The sequence below is a fragment of the Giraffa tippelskirchi genome, chromosome 2, assembly GCF_054371585.1.
Source record: "Giraffa tippelskirchi isolate mGirTip1 chromosome 2, T2T-mGirTip1v1.2.pri, whole genome shotgun sequence".
NCBI lineage: Eukaryota > Metazoa > Chordata > Mammalia > Artiodactyla > Giraffidae > Giraffa > Giraffa tippelskirchi.
Window position 1 is genome coordinate 107535625 of NC_137276.1, and position 26023 is coordinate 107561647.

The following is a 26023-nucleotide window of genomic DNA, read 5'->3' on the forward strand; positions in this document are numbered from 1 at the left end:
TAAAAATAAAATCATGGCAGGACTTCCCTAGCAGTTTTCTAGTGAAGACCACCTTCCAATGCAGGAGGTGTGGGTTTGATCCCTGGTCAGAGAGCTAAGATATCACATGCCTCACAGTCAAAAAACCAAAAACATAAAACAGAAATAATATGGTAACAAATTCAATCAAAACTTTAAAAATGGTTGACATTAAAAGAAAATAATCTTTAAAAAAATCATGGCAGAATAACTTGGTAATTTTTAAAGAATTTGAGAACTTGAAGCAGAAGCTATTTCAAAACAAAGGAAAATAAATTTATTTGCAATCACAAAACATTTTAACAAACAATTAAGTAAGAAAGATTAGTGATACATCAGTAATTACTACCCTAGCCTCAGAGCATCTTTCTGATCCATCTCCTACTATCCTGGCTTTGCTTCATCTTATTCAAGCAGTTCTGACTGTCTGCCTTCCTCTTCTTCAAAACTAATGTTTCCTGAGAAGAAAAAGGAAACGTGAGTGTATTAACCTTTTTTTCTATTTAAAAACTGTTGATTTGCTTGCAGATCTTTTGTAATAAATATTAAACACATTATCAGGCAAAGTCATGGAATGTTAATTTTTATCTTAGACAGACTTTTATAGTTTTTGTTTTGGTAGCAGTAATAAAGTAGGCAAAAAATATTTTCAGAGTAAATGCTAAGACAAGAATATGCATGTCAGTGAGAGTAAGGTTCATCGTTATCTTTTGCCTATGTGCACTGATCAGTAATGAAATTGCTGGACTATAATTTATAAACGACACTGTTGAACTCTGATCTCTATAGAGGCTGTAATCCACACTTCCCACCCTCCTTCCCCACCCCCATAATAGTGTTTATGTGAATCAATGCTGAAAAATTAAATGTTGAAAGGGTTTACATTTTGAAGGTGTATGCTATATATTTCCAGACAGAGCATTATTATAAAGTGTGATAAAGGTGAAAACCATGTCATAAAATAAAGCCATGTCATTATCTACCGGGACACCAGGGTGTTTGGTGAAATGGAGACTAGCAAGGACAGAGTCAGAGAGAACACGCGTCACACAGCTGGCCTTGTGCAGGACAGCTAAGAAGGAGTGACATTCCCAGGGTGGGTCCGCTGAGACGTCCTATCCCCCAGGCCTGACCCAAGGACGGCCTCCAGCAAAGGCAGAGAAAATGCTGTGCCCACTCCAGGGTGCCAGTGCCTCCTCCCTCCTGCCCACCTCAGTCACCGAAGCACAGGCTCACCCTGGTCTGAGCTGTCATAGTGGAACTCCTCTCGGTCCTCTCTAGTGGTGTCTCCCTCCTCCTCTCCAGGCCGCATGGTCTCTAACTCCCCCTCTGACACATCGGTCAGAGGCTGGACCTCCTCCACCATCTCGCCTCCACCTGAGATGGACAAAGGGAAACGGTATCAGCAGGCGCCTTTCAGCACCCACTCCTGCCTCCTGCTGATAGCAGCACTTACCTCTCCATCAGGGGACCACCCCCAACTCAGAGTCTCAGCTCCACCCAGGCCTGACACCTGGTCCCCTGTCCCCATCACAGTGATAGGTTTAGGGATGGGCATCCTTTGTCTGATAAGCTAATACCCAAGGGTTTTTTGTTTTAAGTGTACAGTATATATCCCAAGGGTTTTGATGAGCACATGGAGAAAGAAGCTCTCTGTTTTCCAGGGTTCTTGAGCAGACTGGGTGACAATCAGATAAAGTCACTGAGCTTTGGTCTCCAAAGGGAAGGGGGTATGACCAAGTAGAGCCAGTACACAGGGAAGTGGAGACCAGAGAGAAGACGCCTGATCCAGCCAGACCTGAGATCGTCTCACCTGACTGCTCCAGTGGTATGAACCAATGAATTAGTATCAGTATTATTACACTTAGGCCAATTGGAGTTGATCTTCAATCCCTTAGGGCTTCCTTGGTGGCTCAGTAAAGAATCTGCCAGCAATGCAGGAGACCCTGGATCTGGAAGATCCCCTGGAGAAGGACCTGGCAATTCACTTCAGTGTTCTTGCGTGGAGAATCCCATGGACAGAGGAGCCTGGTGGGCTACAGTCCGTAGGGTCACAAAGAGTTGGACACAACTGAGCGACTAACACTTTCAATCACTTGCAACAGAAGGGCTCCGCCCAGTATAAACTTTGATCCTCCACAGCCCCCTGAGGATTTGCCAGGAAGTCCCTTGTGATGGTCACAGAGAAGTACTGTCCTTCAGGAAGGACCTGTCACTCCAGTTGCAGTCGGAGCCTTGCCCAGGTCATGCCCACGGCCAGTCACAGGCCAAGGAGAAGGACTCAGAGCCTGCTCCTTGGAGAGCCCCACTCCACTCACCCCCCTAAGCCTCCATACCCTCAGCTCCTGGGGCCTCCTCCTGGCCTGGTCTATCTGCAGTGGGCTGCTCCTGGGGGAGGGTCGGGGTCCACAAGGCCAACTCTGTGATTTTGGTGGCTTTCCATTTTGGAATGACAGTTATCAGTGTCTCCTCCTCCTCCTCCTCTTCTCCTCTTTCCTGAGTTAAAAAATGTAAATTGACCAACATGCATGGGACATTTACAGTGCAGATAGATGGGACAGGTTTTAACATTTCTATAACAGGATTCAGTGATCAGAGTAATTACCAGTGTCAATGGTATAATCCAAGAGCTGAAAATGGAGCTTAAAACAACAAGGATGAGAAATGAAAGTGGGATCGATACAGCTCCTGCACTCTTTTCAGTGACAGCGCAAGAGGTTTTCACACTAACATTTCCAGTTAAGAAATGGCCAGAACTATTGACCCTTTGCAACCATTCAGCTACATTTCTGCTCTAAGATTCTTCAAACATAACGGAACAAACAGTGAAACCAACTAGGACCCTGTGGGGCTCCTGGGCATGGAAGGCTTTCTGTGTCCCCGATTTGTTTGTAGGAAACAGACTCCAGCCTTTATGACCTTCCCTGAGCTCCCAAGGGCAGGTTCAGGCACTTGCTAACCAAGGAAGGGAAGGGATGCAGAGACGAGGGAGGAGCAGCTAAGAAACAACGGAGCAGCCTTGGGGCAGGGTCCTGATTCTGCGTCAAGAGACACACAGAACTATATCTTTGAGCTCTTCTGCAGAACTGAAACCCCAACAAATGGAAGATGTTAACTACGTGATGAAACATTCTTCATTCTGGAGAGAAGGTCATAGTTTGATAACCTGGAGAACCACAGAACTCATCAGGAGAACACCTGAGGACAGGTTAAAGGACTGCAGGACCTGCACACACTCCATCCTTGTCAAAACCCTGCCCTTGAATCATTGGTATAAAACTCCTCACCAAATCCCCTCCGCCTTGGGACACACTATGGAAGGCATGTATTAGCTCGCTATGTCCTCCTTTGCCTGGCAAACCAGTAAAGCTATTCTTTTCACCAAAAACTCTGTCTCTGAGATTCAATTCTGCATGAGTGTACAGAGGTCAAGATTCAGCATCAATATCACTGTAAGCAAAAACCTAAAAACACCTGAAGACATCCATGTAAGGACGTGCAAGGGCATGAACTCTGAAGTTCTAGTCTCAAGGATTATGGAGAGAAAAATAAAACGCAGTGAAAGTAAACAAAGTTCATCAGTTCTAAACGTGGAATAGTTTATTTGTTGGAGTTCAGTTGCCAAGTCATATCCAACTCTTTGCAACCCTATGGACTGCACCACGCCAGGCCTCCCTGTCCCTCACCATTACAATGTATAATTCCAACAGTGGTTAACAGCCACATGTCGATCTTGCCAAGCGTATTGGTCTACTTCTCAGATTTGTACCCATCACAAAATTCCAAAGATTTGAACATCAGTCCTATAAATATGGAAAACTTTACTGTCACAAACATGATAATATCTAACACACAAAGTGACAGATCCCTGCCTAATACTTCCCGAGTCACTCAGAAATAAACTGCTCTCCTTGGTTTAAAAATTTCTGAGTGTTGTCCCCCAGGAAGGGTGACACCAGTGATCCAGGACAGTGGCAGTCAGACATCAGTTGTACCACAATCCCCTGGAGAGGTTGTTAATGTGCAAATTGCTGGCCCTGCCCCAGGGTTTCTTATTCAGGAGCTCTGGAGTGAGGTCCAGTAACCTGCATGTGGAACAGATTGCCAGGTGTTGCCAAAGCTGCAGGCCCGGGGACTGCACTGCAGAACCACTGTCTAGGGGGTGTCTGCTGTCTCATCACTCGTAGATGCTCACGTGCTCTCCCCCCCACGATTCAGGCCCTCCTTCTTCCAGCTGCTGAAGGGTGGGTGGCCGGTCACTCATAGCAAAGTCCTTCCCATGAACTGCCCTTGGCCAAAGAAAGCCACATAGCCTAGGTTTCATGCACCCCCATCCACAGGCAGCCCACACCCAGTGGCTGGTCCACATGAGAGTCTAAGGTACCTGGCCTCTGTTCAGAACATTTTTAAAAATTATTTTATTTGTTTTTGGCTGTGCTCGGTCTTCGTTGATGCTCTGACTTTCTCTAGTTGCAGTGAGCAGGGGCTACTCTTTCTTGGGGTGCACAGGCTTCTCACTGTGGACACTTCTCTTGTCGCAGAGCACCGGCTCTAGGGCATACAGGTTTCCAGAGCTGTGGCTCCTGCACTTGAGAGCAAACGCTCAACAGTCAGAGCTCATGGGCTTAGTTGCTCTGGGGCTTGTGGAATCTTCCCATATCAGGGATCGAACACTTGTCTCCTGTACTGGCAGGCAGATTCTTTACCACTGGGCCACCAGGGAAGCCCTGTTCAGGACATTTTGAAGGGTTATTCCATTTCAGAGCTCCCATAGGGTCCCATCACAATCCAACTTTCCCTTCTGCCCGACTCCATTTCCTATACTGCTTCAGGGCCATTGATCCCAACCTAGATCTACAGGATCAGCATCATCAAACAGTTTATTTGCCTATGAATGTAGGAAAAGATATAGACTCTGCAACTTACCACATCAGTCAAGCGATACTCCCCGTGCTGTTCACATCCAATATCAAACACGTACTTTCCAGGGCCAACAGGCTATGAGCAAAGAGAAACCAACTTCATTCTTGAGTGTTAACACCCGGTAGAAAGTACAAAATGTGTAAATGTGTACACAAAGTACATAAAGTATAAACATGACCTTCATAAACTCTACCCAAAATCATAGAACTGGGGGAAATCCAATACAAATTAAAGATGCTTTTGTAAACTAATGGCTAATGGAATGCAAAGTATAGGTCCCCTTACATTTGTTTAAAAAAAAAACAAACTACATTTTATTTCTTTACAAAAGTATTTATGACAGAAATTTTACTTAGTCAACACCCACAGTCAAACTAGCTAGAAGACTACTACTAATAAATAATTTTAAAATATTTATGGAAATATAGTTGATTTAAAAAGCAGAGATATTACTTTGCCAACAAAGGTCCATCTAGTCAAAGCTATGGTTTTCCCAGTAGTCATGTATGGATGTGAGAGTTGAACAATAAAGAAAGCTGAGCCCTGAAGAATTGATGCTTTTGAACTGCGATGTTGGAGGAGACTCTTGAGAATCCCTTGGACAGCAAGGAGATCCAGCCAGTCAATGCTAAAGGAAATGAGTCCTGAATATTCATTGGAAGTACTGATGCTGAAGCTGAAGCGCCAATACTTTGGCTACCTGATGCGAAGAACTGACTGAATGGAAAAGACCCTGATGCTGGGAAAGCTTGAAGGCAGGAGCAGAAGGAGCCGACAGAGGATGAGATGGTTGGATGGCATCACCGACTCAATGTACATGAGCTTGAGCAAACTACAGGAGTTGGTGATGGACAGGGAAGCCTGGCAAGCTGCAGTCCATGGGGTCACAGAGTCAGACACGACCGAGCAACTGAACTGAATTGAGGGTATGAACATATTTAGAGATACTCTTCCATAACATCAGTAGTCAATGTGGTATGCTGTTTCATCAGGAACCATCATCTGTTTTACTCACTATTGTTAATATTTGTTATGCTGATACTTTGACAAAAAACACTATGTAAACATATTCTGAGCTAAATCTTTATGTACAGTCTTGATAATTTCCTCAAAGTAAGTTTTTAGAAATTGAATTTCTGGACAAAAGTATGTATAGGTAGATAGATAGATAGATAACTTGATAGATAGGTTTTATCAGAATAAGCCTCTAGTAATTTTCACTCCCACAACAGCACTTAAGATCCCTTTGTCCTCAAACCCTTATTTTTTTCTGGGCATTAACATTTGTTCTATCTTTACATTCTTCTTGTGTAAAAAAACAGGACCTCGTCATTTTAAGTCACATCTTTTAAATTATTAGCAAGGCTTATTTTTTTTCAACATTTTTGAAATTTAAATCATATTGATTGACATAAGTGCTTTGCATGTGACATGTTACAAATATCCCAATACCATTTGTCATATAGGTTTTAAATTTTCTTTATGGTGTTTACTAATCTATATGGGATTATGTTTGTCAAGTGGAATCTCTTGGTTTTTCCTTTATATTTGTTTATAAAGTCCATCTTTCCCAAAAAAAAAAAAAGACTATTTTTCTGTCTGTGACTTTCTGTTTACATTTAAATCTTTATTTCCTCTAGCAAGTATGGTTGGCCAAAACATGTGTTTGGATTTTCCATGACATCATATGGAAAACCCCAAATGAACTTTTTGGCCAACCCAGTATCTTCACCTATATACTGAAGGACAAACTCTGGTTTTATTTTTTCTCCCAAATTGTCATCAAGCTGTCCCAGCACCATTTCTTGATTTCTCCCCACCATTTCTTTTAACTGGAAATGACATCCTTTCAAGGGCTAAATTATTATATATACTTGAATCTGTCTACTCTTTAACCTATGTCAATAACTATGTGTATCTCTAACCTAGTAGCACACTGTTTTCATTATTGAAGCTTTATAGTATATTTCACAACTTGCCAGCAAGGATGTGAACAGGTAAATCTCTGAAGGAAGAAAATCAAACTAGCAGGAGAAGTATTTGAAGATGCTGGGCCTTACCAGTAATCAGTGAACTGCACATTAAAACTATGAGATAACATTTTTTACCCAATTAGATTTGAAAAAAAAAAAGTTAAAGACTAATAAAATCCAATGTTGGTGAGAAAATGTGACGAAGAGACTCCCATATTCTGTTGATCAGAGTATAAACTGGCTCGGCTTTTCACGATAATCGGCAGTATCTGGCATCATTTAAAACATCAACAGTTTGAAAAAAATATCAAATCTAGGCACATAGGCTCCCACAGTAGGCCGCTGGCATTTGAATCCTGGCCCCATCCTTAACAGAACAACTTCGGGTGCCTCAGTTTCACTTGTCTCTGTTTTTGGTATCCTCATACATAAATGGGTACAATTTATTTTAAATTATATGAGTTAATATATGTAAAATACTTAGAACAGCACCTGGCACATAGTAATTACTCAGAAAATGATGCAATATTATTAAGGTAGAATGAAACTAAGTTATACGCAAAATTTACTGCATCTAATCATTAATAAATCACCAGCATCTGTAAGAAAAAAAATATCAATACTTGTAGATTCCCCAATTCTAGTAGCTAACCAACATAAAAATTTCCAAATGTGCACAAAGATAGAAGATGTTTCTCTGGGTATATTTTTGTGTCTTGATAACAGAGTGGTCCTATTTGTGTAGTTAAAATCCCCACACTGTACTTCTGTATGAGCTGTATGTGTAAGTCTGTACCTGGAGGCCTGGAGGCCTCTTGAGGTGGGTGGGGAGGAGTCCAGAGGCGGAGTGTTTTACAAGTGGAAGGTCCTGGTGTGTTACTTGTGCAACTTTAAATCTTTTACTAACTGGCAGAACAAAGTCTCACTTTCATTCTCATTCCTCAGGTTGGTTTAGGTTCACCACATTCATTGATTCCTCCCAACCAACTTGTGTTAAATTCTCTTTCCTCCACCCACCTCCCTGTGCCAAAAAAATATCCCAGGAGAATTTTGCAAGAATGACATATTCGGTGGAGAAGGAAATGGCAATCCACTCCAGTACTGCTGCTTGGGAAATCCCACAGACAGGGGAGCCTGGCAGGCTCTAGTCCATGGGATCACAAAGAGTCAGACGCGACTGAGCGACTAAAACAACAAACATGTTTAATGTGTAGATTTGAGGAAAAGCTGCCTGCACTACAGAGACTACAAGTAGAATCTGTAGTAAGGGCATGAATTATACGGGAATGAAAACTGGAATCTGGGGCGACTTTATTAAATCAGTTGGATGTTCCCTATGTCAACATCTAACGCCTTTCACTTGTTCCAAAAACTCTTTTTGTGGACAGTGTCTGTTCAGCCCCTGATCAAAGCTACAGCAAATGCAGGGTGGTAGGTAGGTTCCAAATGATTCGGGGTTTCTCTGCATCCCACCAGGGCTCGGGAAGTAGAACAAGCAAGGCCACAGAATCCTCCAAACAGAGATGATCCATCGTGGGTACTGTGAACTGGAAACCTCAAGGCCCAAGGCCAGGAGCAACCCTCCAATCGCACCGCAGCCTGGAGTGGGTGGGCTGGCGCGGAGCTCAAGGGAGGAACTCATGGGGTCTTCCTTCCCAGGCTCAGGCTGCGGGTCTCTCAGGAGAAAGAAAGGCAAAACATCACATGCTCAACTGCTCAGTCATTCAAACAAGTGAGTATTTCATATCCAATTTACTTATGAGACCAAGGTCAAGATGCCCCAATGCTATAAGGATTCCCACTTCTGGGAGGCTGTGTGAATGTTACTGAGATGCGGAGACCAGCCAAGCCTCCCCCACACCCACCCTGTCCTCTGTGGGTAGCAGAGAGGCTCAGCTCTGTGTCCCTGTCTGGAGCAGGTTTAGGGTTTGCCTGGGTTTGTCCTCTTTTCTGCTCACACAGAGTCACAAGCAGGGCAGGGGATGGGGCACAGAGGGTGCTACTTATTTCATTGGCAAATGTCACTGCCCATTGACTTACGTTTTTGTTCAAGAACTTGCCCTGGTACCTGTGGTTCAGATGGATGAGCTCAGCTGCGCCCTCCTGCTGGCCATTCACCCAGGTACCCACGTACTTGCTGCCCGTCTCTGCATAGAAGTAGGTGCCCTGCCCATGCCTGGTGAAGACAAGGAGCACAACACGCTTGGTTCTGCTGCAGTGAAAATCTTTCCAGGTTTATGAGACAGAAATTTAAATCCAGGGGGTGCCTAGCCTGACGTGGCTCACAAGCGAAATGGCTTCTATATCTGGGCTCATTCAAAACACATCCTGCTCACAGTCCAGGCATGGCTGGGCACCCCTGCTGGGCAGCAGCGACCTCCTGCCCATCAGCTGGTTGGCTCAGGCAAGGGGCAGGGCTCCCAGGACGTGTGGCTCAGCCCTAGCAGGTTGTCCTGTGTCCTCGATGGCCTGGAGCCCTTGGGCATGTTTCCCGGGGAACGCACCTGTCCAACAGTGCATTGCCCACAGACTTGCCCTAAATCTATGAACTGCAGGGCCATGCAGCCCAGCAGGCTCCGGTCATGATTCTGTTGCTTAGTCACTGTCGTGTGCTCACGACGTCCGAGGAGGGAATCGAACCTTTGGTGAGCAAGCCATTCTCCAGTGTAGGTGTCGTTGTTGACGTAGTAGTACACGCCGTGGCCATGCCGCAGGTCGTCTGCCCACTCCCCTGGAGGGACCACATGCACATGTGTGTATGTACATATATATCTCCACACATATGCACATATTTTATCATACATAACATATTATCTTGTCATACATAATAACATATATAAATAGAAATGTTGTTCAAATTAGATTAACGTCTACACTGAAATCAAAATGACCACAATGAGATCAGGCTCATAAGGATTTGAAAGAATTAAATTAAATCCTAAATTAAATTGCTTCGAGTTGATTTAAAAAGCAGATGGAGCTACGTCTGGAGCCAGTTGTCTAAGATTCATGAACCAAAACAAAAAAGAAATCCCATCTTTAGTAGGAAGAGCAACGACACTCTCCACTTTGGTCTTGGATTCCAGCAGAAGTCCTGAGGCTGTCTCGGCTCTGGTTTTCCGTGGCACCAGACAGGCCGCTCCAGCCTGCCCCCTGAGAAGGTGGCATCCAAGCTAAGACATGCTGCTGTCACACAAGTGACATTGTCCCTCGCCAGCATTTACTGAACAAGTACCATCGGTCAGCCCTGGTTCTGAGCATCTCGCCTGTGTGAATCCATCTGGTCCTCACACTGAAGAGGAGGAGGCAGAAGCAAGGCAGAATGAGGTCCCCTGAACAAGGTCATACCTATTGTCACCCCAGCTCCAGGGTTGCGCTCACAGACCTTTTTGGAAATCTGATGAAAACTAGACAATTTCTGCCCAGAAAAGCAGCCCAGAGCCTAACCTTTGCATATGGTTTGCAAAGTTCACCTCCCACCCCTGCTTGTCGGAACTGCCTTCATCTGATGTTGGGATTAGACTAGCACTCTCAGCACACAGGTGACAGTGGTGGGGGAGCAACAGTGAGGTTCATGTTAGGGGGCAAGAATCTTCCCGAGACGTAACTCTGTCGTGTAACACACTACGGCAGAGGTAAGAACGCCTCCCAGAGCAGAAGCCCTCAGTGAAAGAATCGTCACCTAAACAGACACTGTGTTCATCAGAAGAGGGGCTGGTGAGAAATGGAAAACAGCAAAAACAACTCCAAGGAGAAGAATACCACCAAGCACCAAATGGCCTGGGTCCACCCTACTCCCCTGGGTCTACCTTCACCCCGCAGCTTCCCTACACCCTACCCCCACAGCAAGAAGGTTTGCTTCGTGGTAACACTTCACCTTCGTATCTCGATCCATCTGGGTAGATGAATGTGCCTTGGCCGTGCTTTTTGTTTCTAACATATTCTCCGATATACCGAGCACCATTTTTAAATTTGTAGGTCCCCTGAAACACAGCGATGATATAATTTATATCACTCCTGAATTTAATGATTGCTAATAGAGCATTAAATCGGGAAAACCACCCACTCACGTCACCGATTCTGACCTGGCCATGTCTTTTACCATGTTCATAGCTCCCTTCATACATGTCCCCATTGGGCAGTCTCGCTTTCCCGTGTCCGTGCCGTTCACCTGCCTCATTCCGTTCCCCTTCATACTCCTGGACAGAAGATAATCACAGCTACTCTTTATTAAGCACTAACCATGTGCTAAGCATTTCATAAATGCAATAGTATTCCACTGAATTCTCCCAACTCTTGACCTTGTCTTACAGGTGAGGTAGGTTCCAGGCCTGGGTGACACGGAGCATCAGTCCAAGTTCACACAGCTGGTACCTGTCCATGGTGGACTTTCACTCTCTCCCTCCACTTTATTATGACAATCCTTTATACTATGAACAAAACCAACCACTTGGGGGAAAGTGCAAGATGCTCCAAGTTGTGTTCTTTATAAGGATATGTTTGAGGTATTGATAGCATTTGCAGGTGGAGCAGGTCCTGAACCCACCTTCCTCCAATAATCCATAATTTAAAATACAAATCATCCCTGGGTGTCCGTGGCCTGAAGACAGCTTTGACCTTGAGGAAAGCTCTGATGTCAGGAGAGGAACGAGGGAGCTAAGGAATAAACGAGGCTCAATGGTCAAGTTGAGTCTCCAAACTCAATTCAATTTAACTTATTTTTAAACTCAAGAGACTTAAGGTTCAAACACTCATAGCCCAATAGGGAAATAATTACATGTCTATCTTTATAGTGGGCTTCCCTGGTGACTCAGATGGTAAAGAATCTGCCTGCAATGCAGGAGACCTGGGTTCAATCCCTGGGTTGGGAAGATGCTCTGGAGAAGAGAATGGCAACCCACTCCAGTATTCTTGCCTGGAGAATTCCATGGACAAAGGAACCTGGAGGGCTATAGTCCATGGGGTTGCAAAGAATTGGACACGACTGAGCGACTAACGGAGAAGGCAATGGCACCCCACTCCAGTACTCTTGCCTGGCAAATTCCATGGACGGAGGAGCCTGGTAGGCTGCAGTCCATGGGGTCGCTAAGAGTCTGACACGACTGAGCGATTTCACTTTCACTTTTCACTTTCATGCATTGGAGAAGGAAATGGCAACCCACTCCAGTGTTCTTGCCTGGAGACTCCCAGGGACGGGGGAGCCTGGTGGGCTTCCGTCTATGGGGTCACAGAGAGTCAGACACGACTGAAGCGACTTAGCAGCAGCAGCAGCAGCAGAGCGACTAACACACACATACACACACACATCTTTAAAGTAAATCAATAAAAAACAATACTAGCTTCTCATTTCCCTATTGTCTCTATCCTTCATAAAAGATATGTTTCTCAAGCACCTAATTACATGGGTGTAGCATGTAAATAATAAACAATGAAATGGCAAGGGCATAGAGCATGATCTGACCTGGAATTGGATCTGGATAGGCATTAGCACAAATTCAGACACATTAAATCAAGGGCTTCGGAAAAAAATGTTTTTGCAGTTTTTGCGCTTTTCTAGCACTATTTGGCTCAGAAATTCATGCTCAGAATATAAGGCAAACTTTTATAACCTTACAAATTTGTTTCAGGGTTAGTCTAAATCAAAATGTATAAAAGACTCTTCTTCCTGCCCCAGAGACTCCCAAATATACCCAATACAAGCCCCAAGGTTGGCACCTTTCTCAGTGCCTTGGACAAAAAGGAGATCAAACCAGTCAATCTTAAGGGAAATCAATCCTGAATATTCATTGGAAGGACTGATGCTGAAGTTGAAACTCCAAGATTTTGGTCATCTGATGTGAACAGCATTGGAAAAGTCCCTGATGCTGGGAAAGATTGAGGGCAGAAGGAGAAGAGGGCATCATGGAAGGGTCGAAAGAGCCCAGCTTGGGATGACCAGCCATTCAAGGAAACTGCCTCTATGGGGGGTAACAGCAGGACGCTTCCAAAGCCTTCTATTTGGAAATCTTTGCCTTTAACGGGAGGAGGAATGGGGGAGGGGGGAGCGAGAAGGGATGTGGCAAGCAGACGTCATAACGTTTCACCTTTCAGAGCCAACTTGCAGGACGCAGCGCCCGCTGTGGCCAGCATGATTCTTGTCCTTGGCTGGGCCTCCCAGAGGGACTGTGGCTGGCCTCCAGGCCGCCCCACTCTCTGAACCCGGTTTCCAAGGGTCCACGCAACCCTGGGAGCTCCCCCCTTACCCGGAACTCTCACCCCAAGATCATTCTCTCCCTCCTCTTCCAACTCCTCCGAGCCCAGGTCCGACATGGCCTCGCCCCAGGCTGGATGCCCGCTGCTGCCTGCGCCTTTCTAGCCGGTAGGTACCAGCTGCCTGCACCTCCGCGTCCGCCGTCGCCATGGAGACACTGCCAGGCTCTCTCCCTCCCTGCCCTTGCGGAGAAGCTGAGAGGCGGGGAGGAGTAACCGTTAACCTTCGGGTGCTGTCATAGCAACGGGACGCAACCGCCAGTGCCGGTAGAGAAGAGAGAGGGGCGGGGCCTGGGGCGGGACAGCTTGGGAAGGAGCCAACGGCTGCCTTCAGGTGCTGTCATAACAACGTAAGGAGAGCCTCGGCCAGTCGTCACCCAGGGAGGACGGAGGGGGCGGGGCCCGAGACGTATTGGGTACACACCTGCTCTCTTACCTGGACACCACGTGGCTGCCCCCCTTTAACCAGCGGCTGGGTGATGCTGAAACGAGAAGGGGTGGAGGAAGCTCATAGGGCCAGCTCTGGAAAGGGCCTCGCCCCTCCTAGAGGTGGACACTGACCCTTCTCAGCCCTGGCCCTTGGTTCCTTGGATCTCTCCGTAGGCCCTGTCTGCCCCTCATCACCTTTCTGGGCTCTTCCGACCCTTCTACGTTGGCGGTCCACAGAGATGCGTTTTTCGAGATCTTTTCTTGTGTTTGTAAGCATCTTCTCCTGACTCAAGGAGTCAGCTCCAACTCATTAGCAGATGCAAGTCTACCCTGATGCCCGTCAGGGTTTGACATCCCTCCTCCATCCCAGATGTGACACACACACACACACCCGTACACATTCACACTCATGCCCACTCTTAAATGGGCCTTTCCTGCTAGCTTCCCTCCAGTTATCTGACACTCAGTTTGCCCAGGACCCCTCATGATCTGTCTTCCCAGTTCCTCTGTCACCACCCCAATCCAGGTCTTCTTCCTCCCCTTCTTAATTTCCAATAGCCTCTCATTCAGCTTGTGTGTCTCCAGACTTAGGCACTCTTAACCACCTCACCCTCCTCCTCTACTCAGAAACCCACATGCAGACCAGACGGCATGCAGACCGCTGTATTCACTATCTCCATATTCAAACCCCAAGTCATCCTCTCAGCCTCATGGTTCATCAACACCTTCCTATACTTGTTACATGACTCAGATAAAAGCAGACCATGAGCACTGTCCCCAATACATCCTTCACTTCCCCACTTCTGTGTCTTTGCCTGTGCCAGATGCTTCCCCTGGAAGTCTTTCTTCTGATGGCCTTGCCTATAGTCACAGCCATTCTTCAAAGACTGGCTAAGGAACCACTTCCAGAAAAAGCTCCAAATTCATGATAAGGATGCCTCCAGAGAGGAAGAGGGGAATGGGGTTGGAGGAAGAGGAAAGAACTTCATCTCTCTGTTACCATCTGTCTATTATCTATCTATCCATCTGTCTATCTAGTTTAAAGGTCTGAGCCTGACAACATGCAAAATTTAAAGTAGTGAGTTTTTATTAGTATATATTAAAAGTTGGCTTAAAGCTCAACGTTCAGAAAACTAAGATCATGGCATCTGGTCCATCACTTCATGGCAAATAGATGGGGAAACAGTGGAAACAGTGTCAGACTTTATTTTTTTGGGCTCCAAAATCACTGCTGATGGTGATTGCAGCCATGAAATTAAAAGACGCTTACTCCTTGGAAGGAAGGTTATGGCCAACCTAGATAGCATATTTAAAAGCAGAGACTTTACTTTGCCAACAAAAGTCCATCAGTCAAGGCTATGGTTTTTCCAGTGGTCATGTATGGATGTGAGAGTTGGACGGTGAAGAAAGCTGAGCACTGCAGAATTGATGCTTTTGAACTGTGGTGTTGGAGAAGACTCCGGAGAGTCCCTTGGACTGCAAGGAGATCCAATCAATCCATCCTAAAGGAGATCAGTCCTGGGTGTTCATTGGAAGGACTGATGTTGAAGCTGAAATTCCAATACTTTGGCCACCTCATGTGAAGGGTTGACTCATTGGAAAAGACCCTAATGCTGGGAAGGAATGGGGGCAGGAGGAGAAGGGGACGACAGAGGATGAGATGGTTGGATGGCATCGCTGACTTGATGGACATGGGTCTGGGTAGACTCCGGGAGTTGGTGATGGACAGGGAGGCCTGGCATGCTGCAATTCATGGGGTCGCAAAGAGTCAGACACGACTGAGTGACTGAACTGAACTGAACTTTATCATATTTCTCTGTATTTTTTGTTTTTTACTCTAAATATTGGACACCTCCCACCTGCAGCTTCTATTGATCCTTCAAGTGAGTTATTCTCACTGTCTTTCTCTTAATTCCTATTGTACCTTGAGCCATCTTTATCATACACACAGGACAAGCTCTGTCTCACGTCACAGTCATCCAGGGTTGTCTGATTATTGGACACTCAGGAGCCACACTGCCCTCATCTCTGCCTTCCCACAGCACCTAGAATAGTGTTTTGCACACAATGGATGATCAACCAAGCCAGGGAAATCCAGTCCAAATGAGCCTTTAGATCTCCTGGTGAGATGCAAATATGTTCTTCCTTTATCATGTATACATGTATACTTGAAAGCATCTCTATTTTGCCTGTGGAAATAAACAAAGACCACCCGATGAGAGCAAGCAAAGACTTTTATTTGGGGCTTGCTCTAGCAAGAGGGTCAGTCACGATCACTTATATTTTGAAAAAGACTAAAAAGCAGGCAGAGGAGTGGGAAGACTTTATAGTGGAAAAAAGGTAAGAATTTAGTACCCTGATTGGAGGCTGAGTGTATGGGGAAGCTGCTGGAGGGCTCAGGAGAACCCAGGCATCCTATGTGATTGGTGAGGGTAGAAATCCAGCTTTCTCTGATTGGTCCTAAGGTGGAAATGGGGGCAAAAATTAGGGAAACTCTCAGCTATTAATCAAGTCCTGGCCATTTGGTGGGGCATGTGTGCTCAGTGATGTCTGATTCTTTGTGACCCCATGGACTGTGGCCCGCCAGGCTCCTCTGTCTGTGGGATTCCCCAGGCAAGAATACTGGAGTGGGTTTCCATTTCTTCCTCCAGGGGATCTTCTCTACTCAGAGACTGAATCCACGTCTCCTGTTTCTCCTGCATTGGTAGGCATATTTTTTACCACTGGGTCACCTGGGAAGCCCCATTTAGAGCCTATTGTTAAAGGGGTTCTTGTTTGCTCCTGGATCAGTTAGAAAAGACAGCAAACTGACTTCCTGCAAGTCTGGCCTACAGTAGGGTGGTTTCCTGGGAAGGTTACTATAGATAGTGGGTTGGTTTCCTGGGCTTGCTACTGCAAGTTGTGAATCAAAGTTCAATTTTTTCTTATGGTTTGGCCATTGTACATTTGTATATCTAATTCTTAATGTGTTTTTGCAAATTATACAAATAACTGTTTTATATTAAATCTAAATATTGCATGGTATTCTTAGTGGCTTTTGAGGTTTAATACCTTCTACAACAATAATATTCCCAATTTTTACTTATTTAAACCTAATACTTTTAAAAATTGATCTAAATGGAGGGAAAACAAGTCTTAAAGTCATCTTCATTTAGTGGAAACATTACTCACCTAGAGCCAAAATGCCCAACTTTAAAGTCTGGGTTCCCACAGCCTATTAGCTTTGGTGACCTCAGGCAACTCACTGGTCCTCTGAGCCTCAGTTTCCTATCCTGTTGTTGTTGTTCAGTTGCTAAATTATATCCAACTCTTTGTGACCCCATGAACTGCAGCACGCCAGGCTTCCCTGTCCTTCAGTATCTCCCAGAGCTTGCTCAAACTCATGTCCATTAAGTCATTGATGCCATCCAACCATCTCATCTTCTGTCACCCCCTTCGCTTGCCCCCAATCTTCCCCAGCATCAAGGTCTTTTCCAATGAGTTGGTTCTTTGCATTAGGTGGCCAAAGTGTTGGAGCTTCAGCTTCACCATCAGCCCTTCCAGTGAATATTCAGGGTCAATCCTTTAGGATTGACTGATTTGATCTCCTTGCTGTCTTCTCCAGCACCACAGTTCAAAAGTATCAATTTTTTGACCCTTTTTTATGGGTCATAGAGCCTTCTTTATGGTCCAACTCTCACATCCCTATCCTGTTAACTGAGGGGAATAAACCCTACCCAACTCAAACAGCTGCCCTGGGAATCAAAGATGATACTTTATTAGTACATTATTTATTATGATAGCTATATAATGCTATCAACAAAGATGTTACAAAAGCATCACACATCATTAATAGAAAGTTCTCATACCCACCTCCCCCTAAAGGCATGTTGTGGGATATTGCTGGGAAGGAAAGCAGTGACTGAGTGAACGCAGAGTTTGATCTTACTGGCAGCATTACAGAGCCGAAATCCATGAGGCAGATATCCAAATAATCCCCAGGTCTTCCAGAACACACAGACCTGAAACAGCTGCATAATGGAAGGTTGCAATCTTAAGCACATCTCAGACCCAAATCCATCACTCTTTGAAAAAAGAAACAATGTACAAGCAAATTAACACCAAGACCCTACAATTATATTGTTTGTTAGCTGCAAAGAGAAAAACATTGTAAACAACCCAAATGAACAGCATTTCTTGTGGGAAAAAGTGGGGACTTTAGAAGGACAGATGATTGTGATCTTCTTCTAAAGAAGAAAATCAGTTGCCACATTTAATTCAGTGGATCATGTTTTTTTTATAATAAAACCTCAAAACATTTTAAATATTAGAAATCTGGAATGAAATGGAAATATAATCAAGAATATGCAAGTAGATGTTAGCTTTTCTGCATATAAAATAAATGTCAGAAATTCAAATTTTCTCTCATAATGCCAGGAAGTAATGTTTGCTAAGTTCTGACTGCTGGCAGTGTTTGAAGAGTTTTATAGGAATTATCTTATTAAATAATCACTGTCATTTCCCCATTGTACAGCTAAGGAAAAGAAGCCACAGAGAGGTAAAGACATTGCTCAAAATCACACAGCCACTGGTATTCAAACCATGTCATCTGACTCGAGCTATTTATTGTTAATCACTACACTCTACTGCCCTCCCCCCAGATCTCTGATTTGAAGGAATAACTACGGTTTCCTGGGAGTGACCTTAACCATCTACCAAGTGGAGAACCACTGGCTCAAAGATCCTTTGATTAAAAAAACCAGAAAGTGGTTTAAACACACCTTGCTCTGGATCACACCATAAGCAGCTGGATGTCTAGCCATTGAATTATTAGATCCAAAACCTTACAATTTGATTTATGTCTTAGGCAAATAAGTCAGAGTTCCCCTGCCCCCCAAAGTCCCTTGTAGCTCTGTTGGTAAAGAATTCACCTGCAATGCAGGCGATCCCTGGGTTCGATCCCTGGGTTGGGTAGACCACCTGGAGAAGGAAAAGGCAGCCCACTCCATGCCTGGAGAATCTCATGGACAGAGGAGCTTGGGGGGCTACAGTCCATGGGTTAACAAGAGTCAGACATGACTTACTGACTAAATCAACAACATTCCCTCAAATATATCTTTCAGTCAATCTATAGTGATTTCATTACCCTGCAGGTTTAAAGCAGTTGTCCAAATAAGGCAAAGTGAGGTAAACTTCAGGACTGGATCCCCAGCCTCCTGCAGCAACAACTAGCCTATAGATTGCTTCCAGAAAGAGGATGCTGTCTCAGGTCAGGCTGAGAGCCCCACCCACCCTCTCCCTAGGAGAGACCAGAAAAGGCCTCATTAGGTCAATGGGACACCGGGCAGCCCCGGCCTCTGTGACCCTTAACCCCCAGGTGACAGGCAAGCATTTGGTGACCACAGAAGCAGAGCTTTCCAACTCTGGAGGCCTACCGAGCGCTCACACAGCTCATCCACTTCCTTTCTCGAGAGGAAGACCTCCGAAAAAGTGAGGCCATCACTGGGAGGAGTTTCTTCCCTGGAAAAAGGAGGAGGTCCTCTTCTACTTCCTCCCCTGGCCCTGGAGGCGCTTCCATAATCCCCCAGCCAGCCGGCCCTTCCCACCTTCCCCCAAGAAGGGGGTTCCCGTCCTCTCCCCTCCCCTCCCCACCCCCCGCCCCACCCTTGCGCAGATAAGGCCTCCACGGGAGAAGGGAGGGGCGCGGCGGCGGGGCCTCAGGTGAGTGGAGAAGGCCGGAACCACGGTTTCTCTGAGCTCCGTTCCCCCGAGCAGAGTAATCTTTTTGCTTTCCTTAAATGTAAATGAGAGAGCCTCCTCTCTCTACCTCCCCTACCCCCAGCGAAAAGGAGTGAAGGAAACCCCGTCGAAGGTTCAGCGCTGTAGGAGCTGAGGAGGGTGCCTTGTGCTTATAGGGTGGGACTTCCCCGGGGGAGGAAAGTGTCCTGGAGGCCTCCTGGGGGTCCGCTTCCTGTCTTCCACACCTTTCGGACTCGCCTCCTAGCGGGGTCGGGCTGCCTGGCAGTTGCCATGGCGACTGGCTGAGTCGTGGCCCTTCCCTTCTTGAGAGTGCTGTGCTCTACTAAGTCGCTCAGTAATGTCCGACTTTGCGACCCTACGGACTGCAGTCCGCCAGGCTCCTCTGTTCAAGAGATTCTCCAGTCAAGAATACTGGAGTGGGTTGCTATTTCCTTCTCCGGGGGATCTTCCAACCCAGGGATCAAATCCAAGTCTCCCACACTGTGGGCGGATTCTTTACGGACTGAGCCACCAGGGACTGTGGAGGCAGAGAAAAGGCCCTGAGAACTGACATAAATAGGGTTGGTTGCGTGTTTGTTTACAAACTGCTCAGATAAAAACCAGAGACTTTCAACATAATGAATTCAGGCCCATCTTCACTGTGGAAATGAAAGTTTGTTTATTAAAATACTTGTATTCTTGCGAATTGAACTCAGTTCAGTTCAGTTCACTCACTCAGTCGTGCTTGACTCTTTGCAACCTCATGGACTGCAGCACTCCAGGCTTCCCTGTCCATCACCAACTCCTGGAGCATGCTCAAGCTCGTGTCTATCTAGTCGGTGATGCCATCCAACTATCTCATCCTCTGTTGTGCTACTCTGCTCCTGCCTTCAAACTTTCCCAGCATCAGGGTCTTTTCCAATGAGTCAGTTCTTCGCGTCAGGTAGCCATAGTATTGGAGTTTCAGCTTCAGCATCAGTCCTTCCAATGAACATTCAGGATGGATTTCCTTTAGGATTGACTGGTTGGATCCCCTTGCAGTCCAAGGGACTCTCAAGAGTCTTTTCCAACACCACAGTTCAAAAGCATCAATTCTTTGGCGCTACGCTTTCTTTATGGTCTCACATCCATATCTCACATCCATACATGACTACTGGAAAAACCACAGCTTTGACTAGATGGACCTTTGTCAGCAAAGTAATGTCTCTGCTTTTTTAGTATGCTGTCTAGGTTGGTCATAGCTTTTCTTCCAAGGAGCAAGCATCTTTTAATTTCATGGCTGCAGTCACCATCTGCAGTGATTTTGGAGCCCAAGAAAATTGAACTCCTATATATACACATGACTTCCCTGGTGGCTCAGATGGTAAAGCATCTGCCTGCAATGCGGGAGACCTGGGTTCGATCCCTGGGTTGGGAAGATTTCCTGGAGAAGGAAATGGCAACCCACTCCAGTACTCTTGCCTGGAGAACCCTATGGACGGAGGAGCCTGGTAGGCTACAGTCCATGGGGTTGCAAAGAGTTGGACACGACTGAGCGACTTCACATATATACACAAACACACACTTAGAGGTATACCTACAGATAGGTATAAAAACACAGGCACTGCAATTGCTTTTTTAAAAAAATAGTGTTTCTATGGCATTTAGTGGGTAGGAGTCAGACCCAAATTTGAAATCTTAGCTTTGTTTGCTTCTTTCTGAAGAAAACGGAGGTAATAGTTCACTGTCCTTTTAGGGTTGTTGTGAGGTCTAAATAAGATGTTTATAATGAGCTTAGTGTGTGCCCAGCACACAGTAAAGCACCTGGTAAATACTAGCTATTATTATTAGTAATTACATTGTTGTTGCTCAACAATAATGGTAAATGTTCGCTATTATTGTTAATAACTACACTTTGGTTACTCATATAGAAACAAACACATTCTGTTCATCAACAGGTCTTTGGGGAAGTTTTAACTCCAGATTATCTTGGTCATTTTCAGTTGTGTCTTCCTGGAAAGGATCAAACTGCCAAAGATGGTTCAGCCAGGTAATTGTGACAGTCAGAAGTTACTCTGTGAACAACAGATGATGTTTAATGCTTATATTCAATACCACTAATACCCATAAGGGTAGAAAGAGACAGAAGTTTCTGGAAATATACAGATAAGTAAGTTTCTGTGTATGTGAAGTGAAGTCGCTCAGTGGTGTCAGACTCTTTGCAACCCCATGGACTGTAGCCTAATAGGCTCCTCCATCCATGGGATTTTCCAGGCAAGAATACTGGAGTGGGTTGCCATTTCCTTCTCCAGGAGATCTTCCCAACACAGGGATTGAACCCAGGTCTCCCGTGTTGTAGGCAGACGCTTTACCATCTGAGCCACCAGGAAAGTCTTTTCTATGTATAAGGAGCTCTTTTAACTGTTTGAAATTATGTCTCTTACACGAGTACAGCTCCCTGGTGGCTCAGATGGTAGCGAATCTGACTGCCATACTGGAAACCTGGGTTCAGTCCGTGGCTTGGGAAGATCCCCTGAAGAAGGGAATGGTTACCCACTACAGTATTCTTGCCTGGAGAATCCCATGGACAGAGCAGCCTGGTCAGCTATAATCTATGATTATCACTCTTATAAGAATGGCAGTTGACAAGAAGGAAATACACATCCCTACACACCTACCCAAGTTATGCAGTTTAATGGAAGGATATTGAGAACGCTGTGGTCCAGAGAGGAAATAAATTCTTTTCCACTCAGGTCGTGGGATTATGCAGTAATTCATCACAACCAGTGGACGGACAGGTTAGTGGAGTCAGCCAGGGTGGAGACAGGAGACATCAGGAAGTTGGACAGATATTTCATGTTGAGGATACAGACTGTGCTCCCCTCCCCCACTTGATAGCTGTGCCAGGCACACAGTAAGCCCTCAATCGAAGAAATTTATCACAGAGGTGTTAGGTAGCATTTTGCAACAGAGTTGTACTTTGTGCAATACTTGGAAAGGAAAGAAAAGGTACAATATATATCAACTTTACATTCGTTTTTTTCTTCTAGTTCATATCTTGTTTTTTGTTTTTTTTTTAATTCTCCTTAAATCAGACTCCATTTTCAAGGGGCGCTCTTAGTATATCAGTTAAATAACTATGACTGAGTGTGTGCTGGGTCCCTGGTCATATACTAGGGGTTATGAGGAAATGAGAAAAAAAAATTACAGGCTCATTTGGTACAAATCTGACATCAATCCATGCTATTAAAAAATGTCTGAAGCTATAATATCTGATGGCTACATGTTAATGCCTCATTCTAAAATGGATGTCCTTCCTGAATAGCGGATAAGAAGGTTGGTTCTGCGTCTGATATTTCCTGTGACCTTGCTATGACCAGTAGTGATGGTGGTGGGAGACCCCATGGGACAAGGGGCTGCACCTTTCAGGGCCAGATGAGTCTCTCCGAGTACGGAGCAGAGGAGGAGGCTGCAAGCTGAGTGACACGTCCACTCTTCCCAGAGTCAGGCTGCCCCATGTGCCAGAGGTCGTGAGGGTCAAATAAGATGTTGAGGATGAGAATGCTCTGGAAACGCCAGATGCTGGGGAAATGTAACATGTATGTTTAATTGACATTTTGAAGTCATTGATTGTATAATATTTGATGCATACAGAAGAATACATATTCAGAAATATCAGTGACATAACAAAGTCACTCAGTGAACACCTGGGAACCTCTCTCCCAACTAAAGAAATGAATGAAGAAATGAGGAAAATCATAACCATCTGAGTGCCTAGGTCTCTGTCCACATCTCGAATCCGACTCTACTGTAGAATTCAATTATATAGGATGAAGGATTACTTGGCAGTTGGAAGGGAACCTTAAGACTATAAACACCTACTACCACATTGCCTTCTAGAACAGCCGGTCCAGTCCTGCCCACTCCAGCAGAGTGACTGATCGCTGCTGCTCCCTCACCTACTGTAAGTCATTTCTCTTCTCTGCTAATTTTCTGGGCAAAACAGCGTCTCAGAGTGCCTTCACTTTTTATTTCCTGATTATTTGTGGAGATAAGGACCCTCCCCCACCCCAGGGCTCCTTCTGCCTCTACATTAGCTATTGTTAACTATTTAGAACACATTTCTCCAAGACACCCTCATAGATCCTTGTATGTTGTTCCCTTGTTCTCTGAAACACAAGACCCATGTTCTCTACCTGGGGAATAGTTCTTCAGCATTAATACAGTAAGTCCCCTACATATGAATCTTTAAGTTGTGGACTTTCAAAGGTGCAAATGTGCATTCTATCAACGTCAGGCTTGAGTGAAACTGCAGCTTGCCCTTGGTCTCCAGTTGCTGATGATCCTTCAGCTCTATCATCTCCCACATCCTCTCCCTCCTCCAGTCAGTAGCTCTTCTTGCCTGTTCACTCAATGCTAGCCCCCGTATGTCAGCTGTTGTACTGGACTACTGTACTTTTCAAGGTACTGTTTTATAATATTAACATTTTTTTCTTTATTTTTTATGTTTGGCTTTTTTATGGATTATTTGTGTGAAAAGTATTATAAATCTATCCCAGTACAGTACTATATAGCTGATTGTGTTCATTGGGTACCTAGGCTGAATTTGTTGTACTTACAAACAAACTGGACTTGGAATGGAACTCATTCATACATAGGGGACTTACTGTACCTTACCTAGATGTCACTTCTGGGGGCCGCCTCTCCTGACGGTGAGACACCTCTCTGGCTCCTTCTGACACACCTCTGGCCGTGCTTGTTGCTCTCCCTGCCTAGTTGTGACTTGTGTTTCTGGGTCAACCTCCCTAGGGGACCAGGGCCTTGACCCCTGCAGTCTAGCACAGAGCCTGGACGTGGATTATTAAAATTACTAAATACTCTCAGCAAAGTGGGAAAATACAGTAAAGTATAAAGAGGTAAGTAAAGATGACCACTAACCCTGCCTTCCAAAGACTTCTCGTATCCTCTGCTTATCCTCCCAGCCTTCTTGAATGGGGATGTATTTGTATTTAATTGGAGTCATTTTATTTTTCACTTACGATTATGGGGTGACACACCCAGATGTCTTCAAAGGTGTTTTCAAAAACAATAGTATTTCATCTTAAAAGTTCCCGTCCATGTCCATGCTCAATCCTGTCTGACTCTTTGTGACCCCGCCAGACTCCTCTTTCAGTGGAATTTTCCAGGCAGGAATACTGGAATGGGTTGTCATTTCCTCCTCCAGGGGATTTTCCCTACCCAAGGACCAAACCCGCACCTCCTGTGCTTCCTACAGTGGCAGGTAGATTCTTTATCACTGAATCACGGGGGAGGCATTTCACCTTAGTTCAGTTCACTTCAGTTCATTCACTCAGTCTTGTCCAACTCTTTGTGACCACATGAACTGCAGCATGCCAGCCTTCCCTGTCCATCACCAACTCCCAGAGCTTGCTCAGACTCATGTCCATCGAGTCAGTGATGCCATCCAACCATCTCATCTTCTGTTGTCTTCTTTTCCTCCTGCCTTCAATCTTTCCCAGCATCAGGGTCTTTTCCAATCAGTCAGCTCTTCAAATCAGGTGGCCAAAATATTGGAGTTCCAGCTTCATTATCAGTCCTTCCAATGAACATTCAGGACTGATTTCCTTTAGGATTGACAGGTTTGATCTCCTTGCAGTCCAAGGGACTCTCAAGAGTCTTCTCCAACACCACAGTTCAAAAGCATCAGTTCTTCGGTGCTCAGCTTTCTTTATTGTCCAACTCTCACATCTGGAGAGACTACTGGAAAAACCATAGCTTTAACTAGACTGACCTTTGTTGGCAAAGGAATGTCTCTGCTTTTTAATATGCTGTCTAGGTCGGTCATAGCTTTTCTTCCAAGGAGTAAGCATCTTTTAATTTCATGGCTGTAGTCATCATCTGCAGTGATTTTGGAGCCCAAGAAAATAAAGTCTGTCACTGTTTCCCCATCTGTTTGCCATGAAGTGATGGGGCTGGATGCCATGATCTTAGTTTTTTGAATGTTGAATTTTAAGCCAGCTTTTTTTCCACTCTCCTCTTAAAATTACCTTGACTCAATCAAGATTTGATAAAAGAATGAGTGGAAATGTTAAATACACATTTGAAGGATGTGGAGGTGGTACTTGAGGAAACTGTACTCCAGTGTGTTACTAAGAAAATGCTGTTTCACATGTCTTCTCTGGGTACCTGCTTCCCCCAGCTCTGAAATGACCCTCAAAACCCCTTTCTCAGCTCTAGGTTCTGGCCTGTCCTCTATGGTTCCAGCATGCCTGCTTGTCTGTATGTCTCTCTGTCTTCCCCAGGTCTGGTTTCTGATGTTCTAGCTGCTAGGACAAGCCTCTAGGCAGTCGTAAAGCAAATGCAGTCATCAGAAGACATAAACAAGTCATTCCCCTCTCCCTCCACAAAGAGGAGAGTCAGGAAGTGACTAGAGTGAACTATGTCCTAGTTCAGTGAGTGATCTAGAAAAGGTAACACCTGGGGGAGCCCAAGGCCAAGCCTTCCAGTGACCACAATGAGTGCCGAGGTCATCATTGGAAGCTGTGGTGGGAGCTGGTACTGTCACCCTGGGGTGAGCAAGGTGGATTCAGCTGCCTGGGCAGAGAGCCTCCTCGTGCATAGCCAGACTTTCCCAGGCTCCATGTTGGTGGGAAAAGATGGGTTTGGTAGAGAGAACATGAGTACAATTGCTCCTCAGTTTCTGTGGGGAGTTGAGTCTAGAACCCCACCTCCAG

At 45.3% G+C, this 26023-nt stretch overlaps 2 protein-coding genes across 27 annotated transcripts in view; one reads left to right on the forward strand and one right to left on the reverse strand.

Moving 5' to 3' along the window:
• Positions 1-272: 272 nt before the first annotated feature.
• Positions 273-19227, reverse strand: RSPH1 (radial spoke head component 1). 6 transcript variants are annotated; one of them, XM_081574226.1, is made up of 9 exons: positions 13170-13323; positions 11000-11113; positions 10792-10897; positions 9555-9645; positions 8955-9090; positions 4945-5016; positions 2355-2514; positions 1255-1395; positions 273-476 (listed from the first exon to the last, which is right to left on the reverse strand). In XM_081574226.1, exons 1-9 carry the CDS (start codon positions 13221-13223, stop codon positions 424-426), a joined length of 927 nt encoding a protein of 308 aa, XP_081430352.1. In that variant the 5' UTR covers positions 13224-13323; the 3' UTR covers positions 273-423. The 6 variants fall into 6 exon arrangements, with proteins under 6 accessions (XP_081430352.1, XP_081430351.1, XP_081430356.1 ...); XM_081574225.1 differs by having other exon boundaries at positions 9450-9645; XM_081574230.1 differs by having other exon boundaries at positions 13157-13323.
• Positions 13003-26023, forward strand: part of SLC37A1 (solute carrier family 37 member 1) — a 97132-nt gene continuing 84111 nt past the window's right edge. The window contains exons 1-4 of one of the 21 annotated variants that reach the window (XM_081574212.1): positions 13003-13272; positions 16244-16296; positions 21248-21339; positions 23190-23253. The gene's annotated coding sequence lies outside the window, so the exon portion shown is untranslated. Of the gene's footprint in view, positions 13273-13401; positions 13514-16243; positions 16297-19234; positions 19293-21247; positions 21340-23189; positions 23254-26023 lie in introns of those variants that run through there. The other 20 variants (XM_081574206.1, XM_081574210.1, XM_081574203.1 and 17 more) reach the window with 20 other exon arrangements.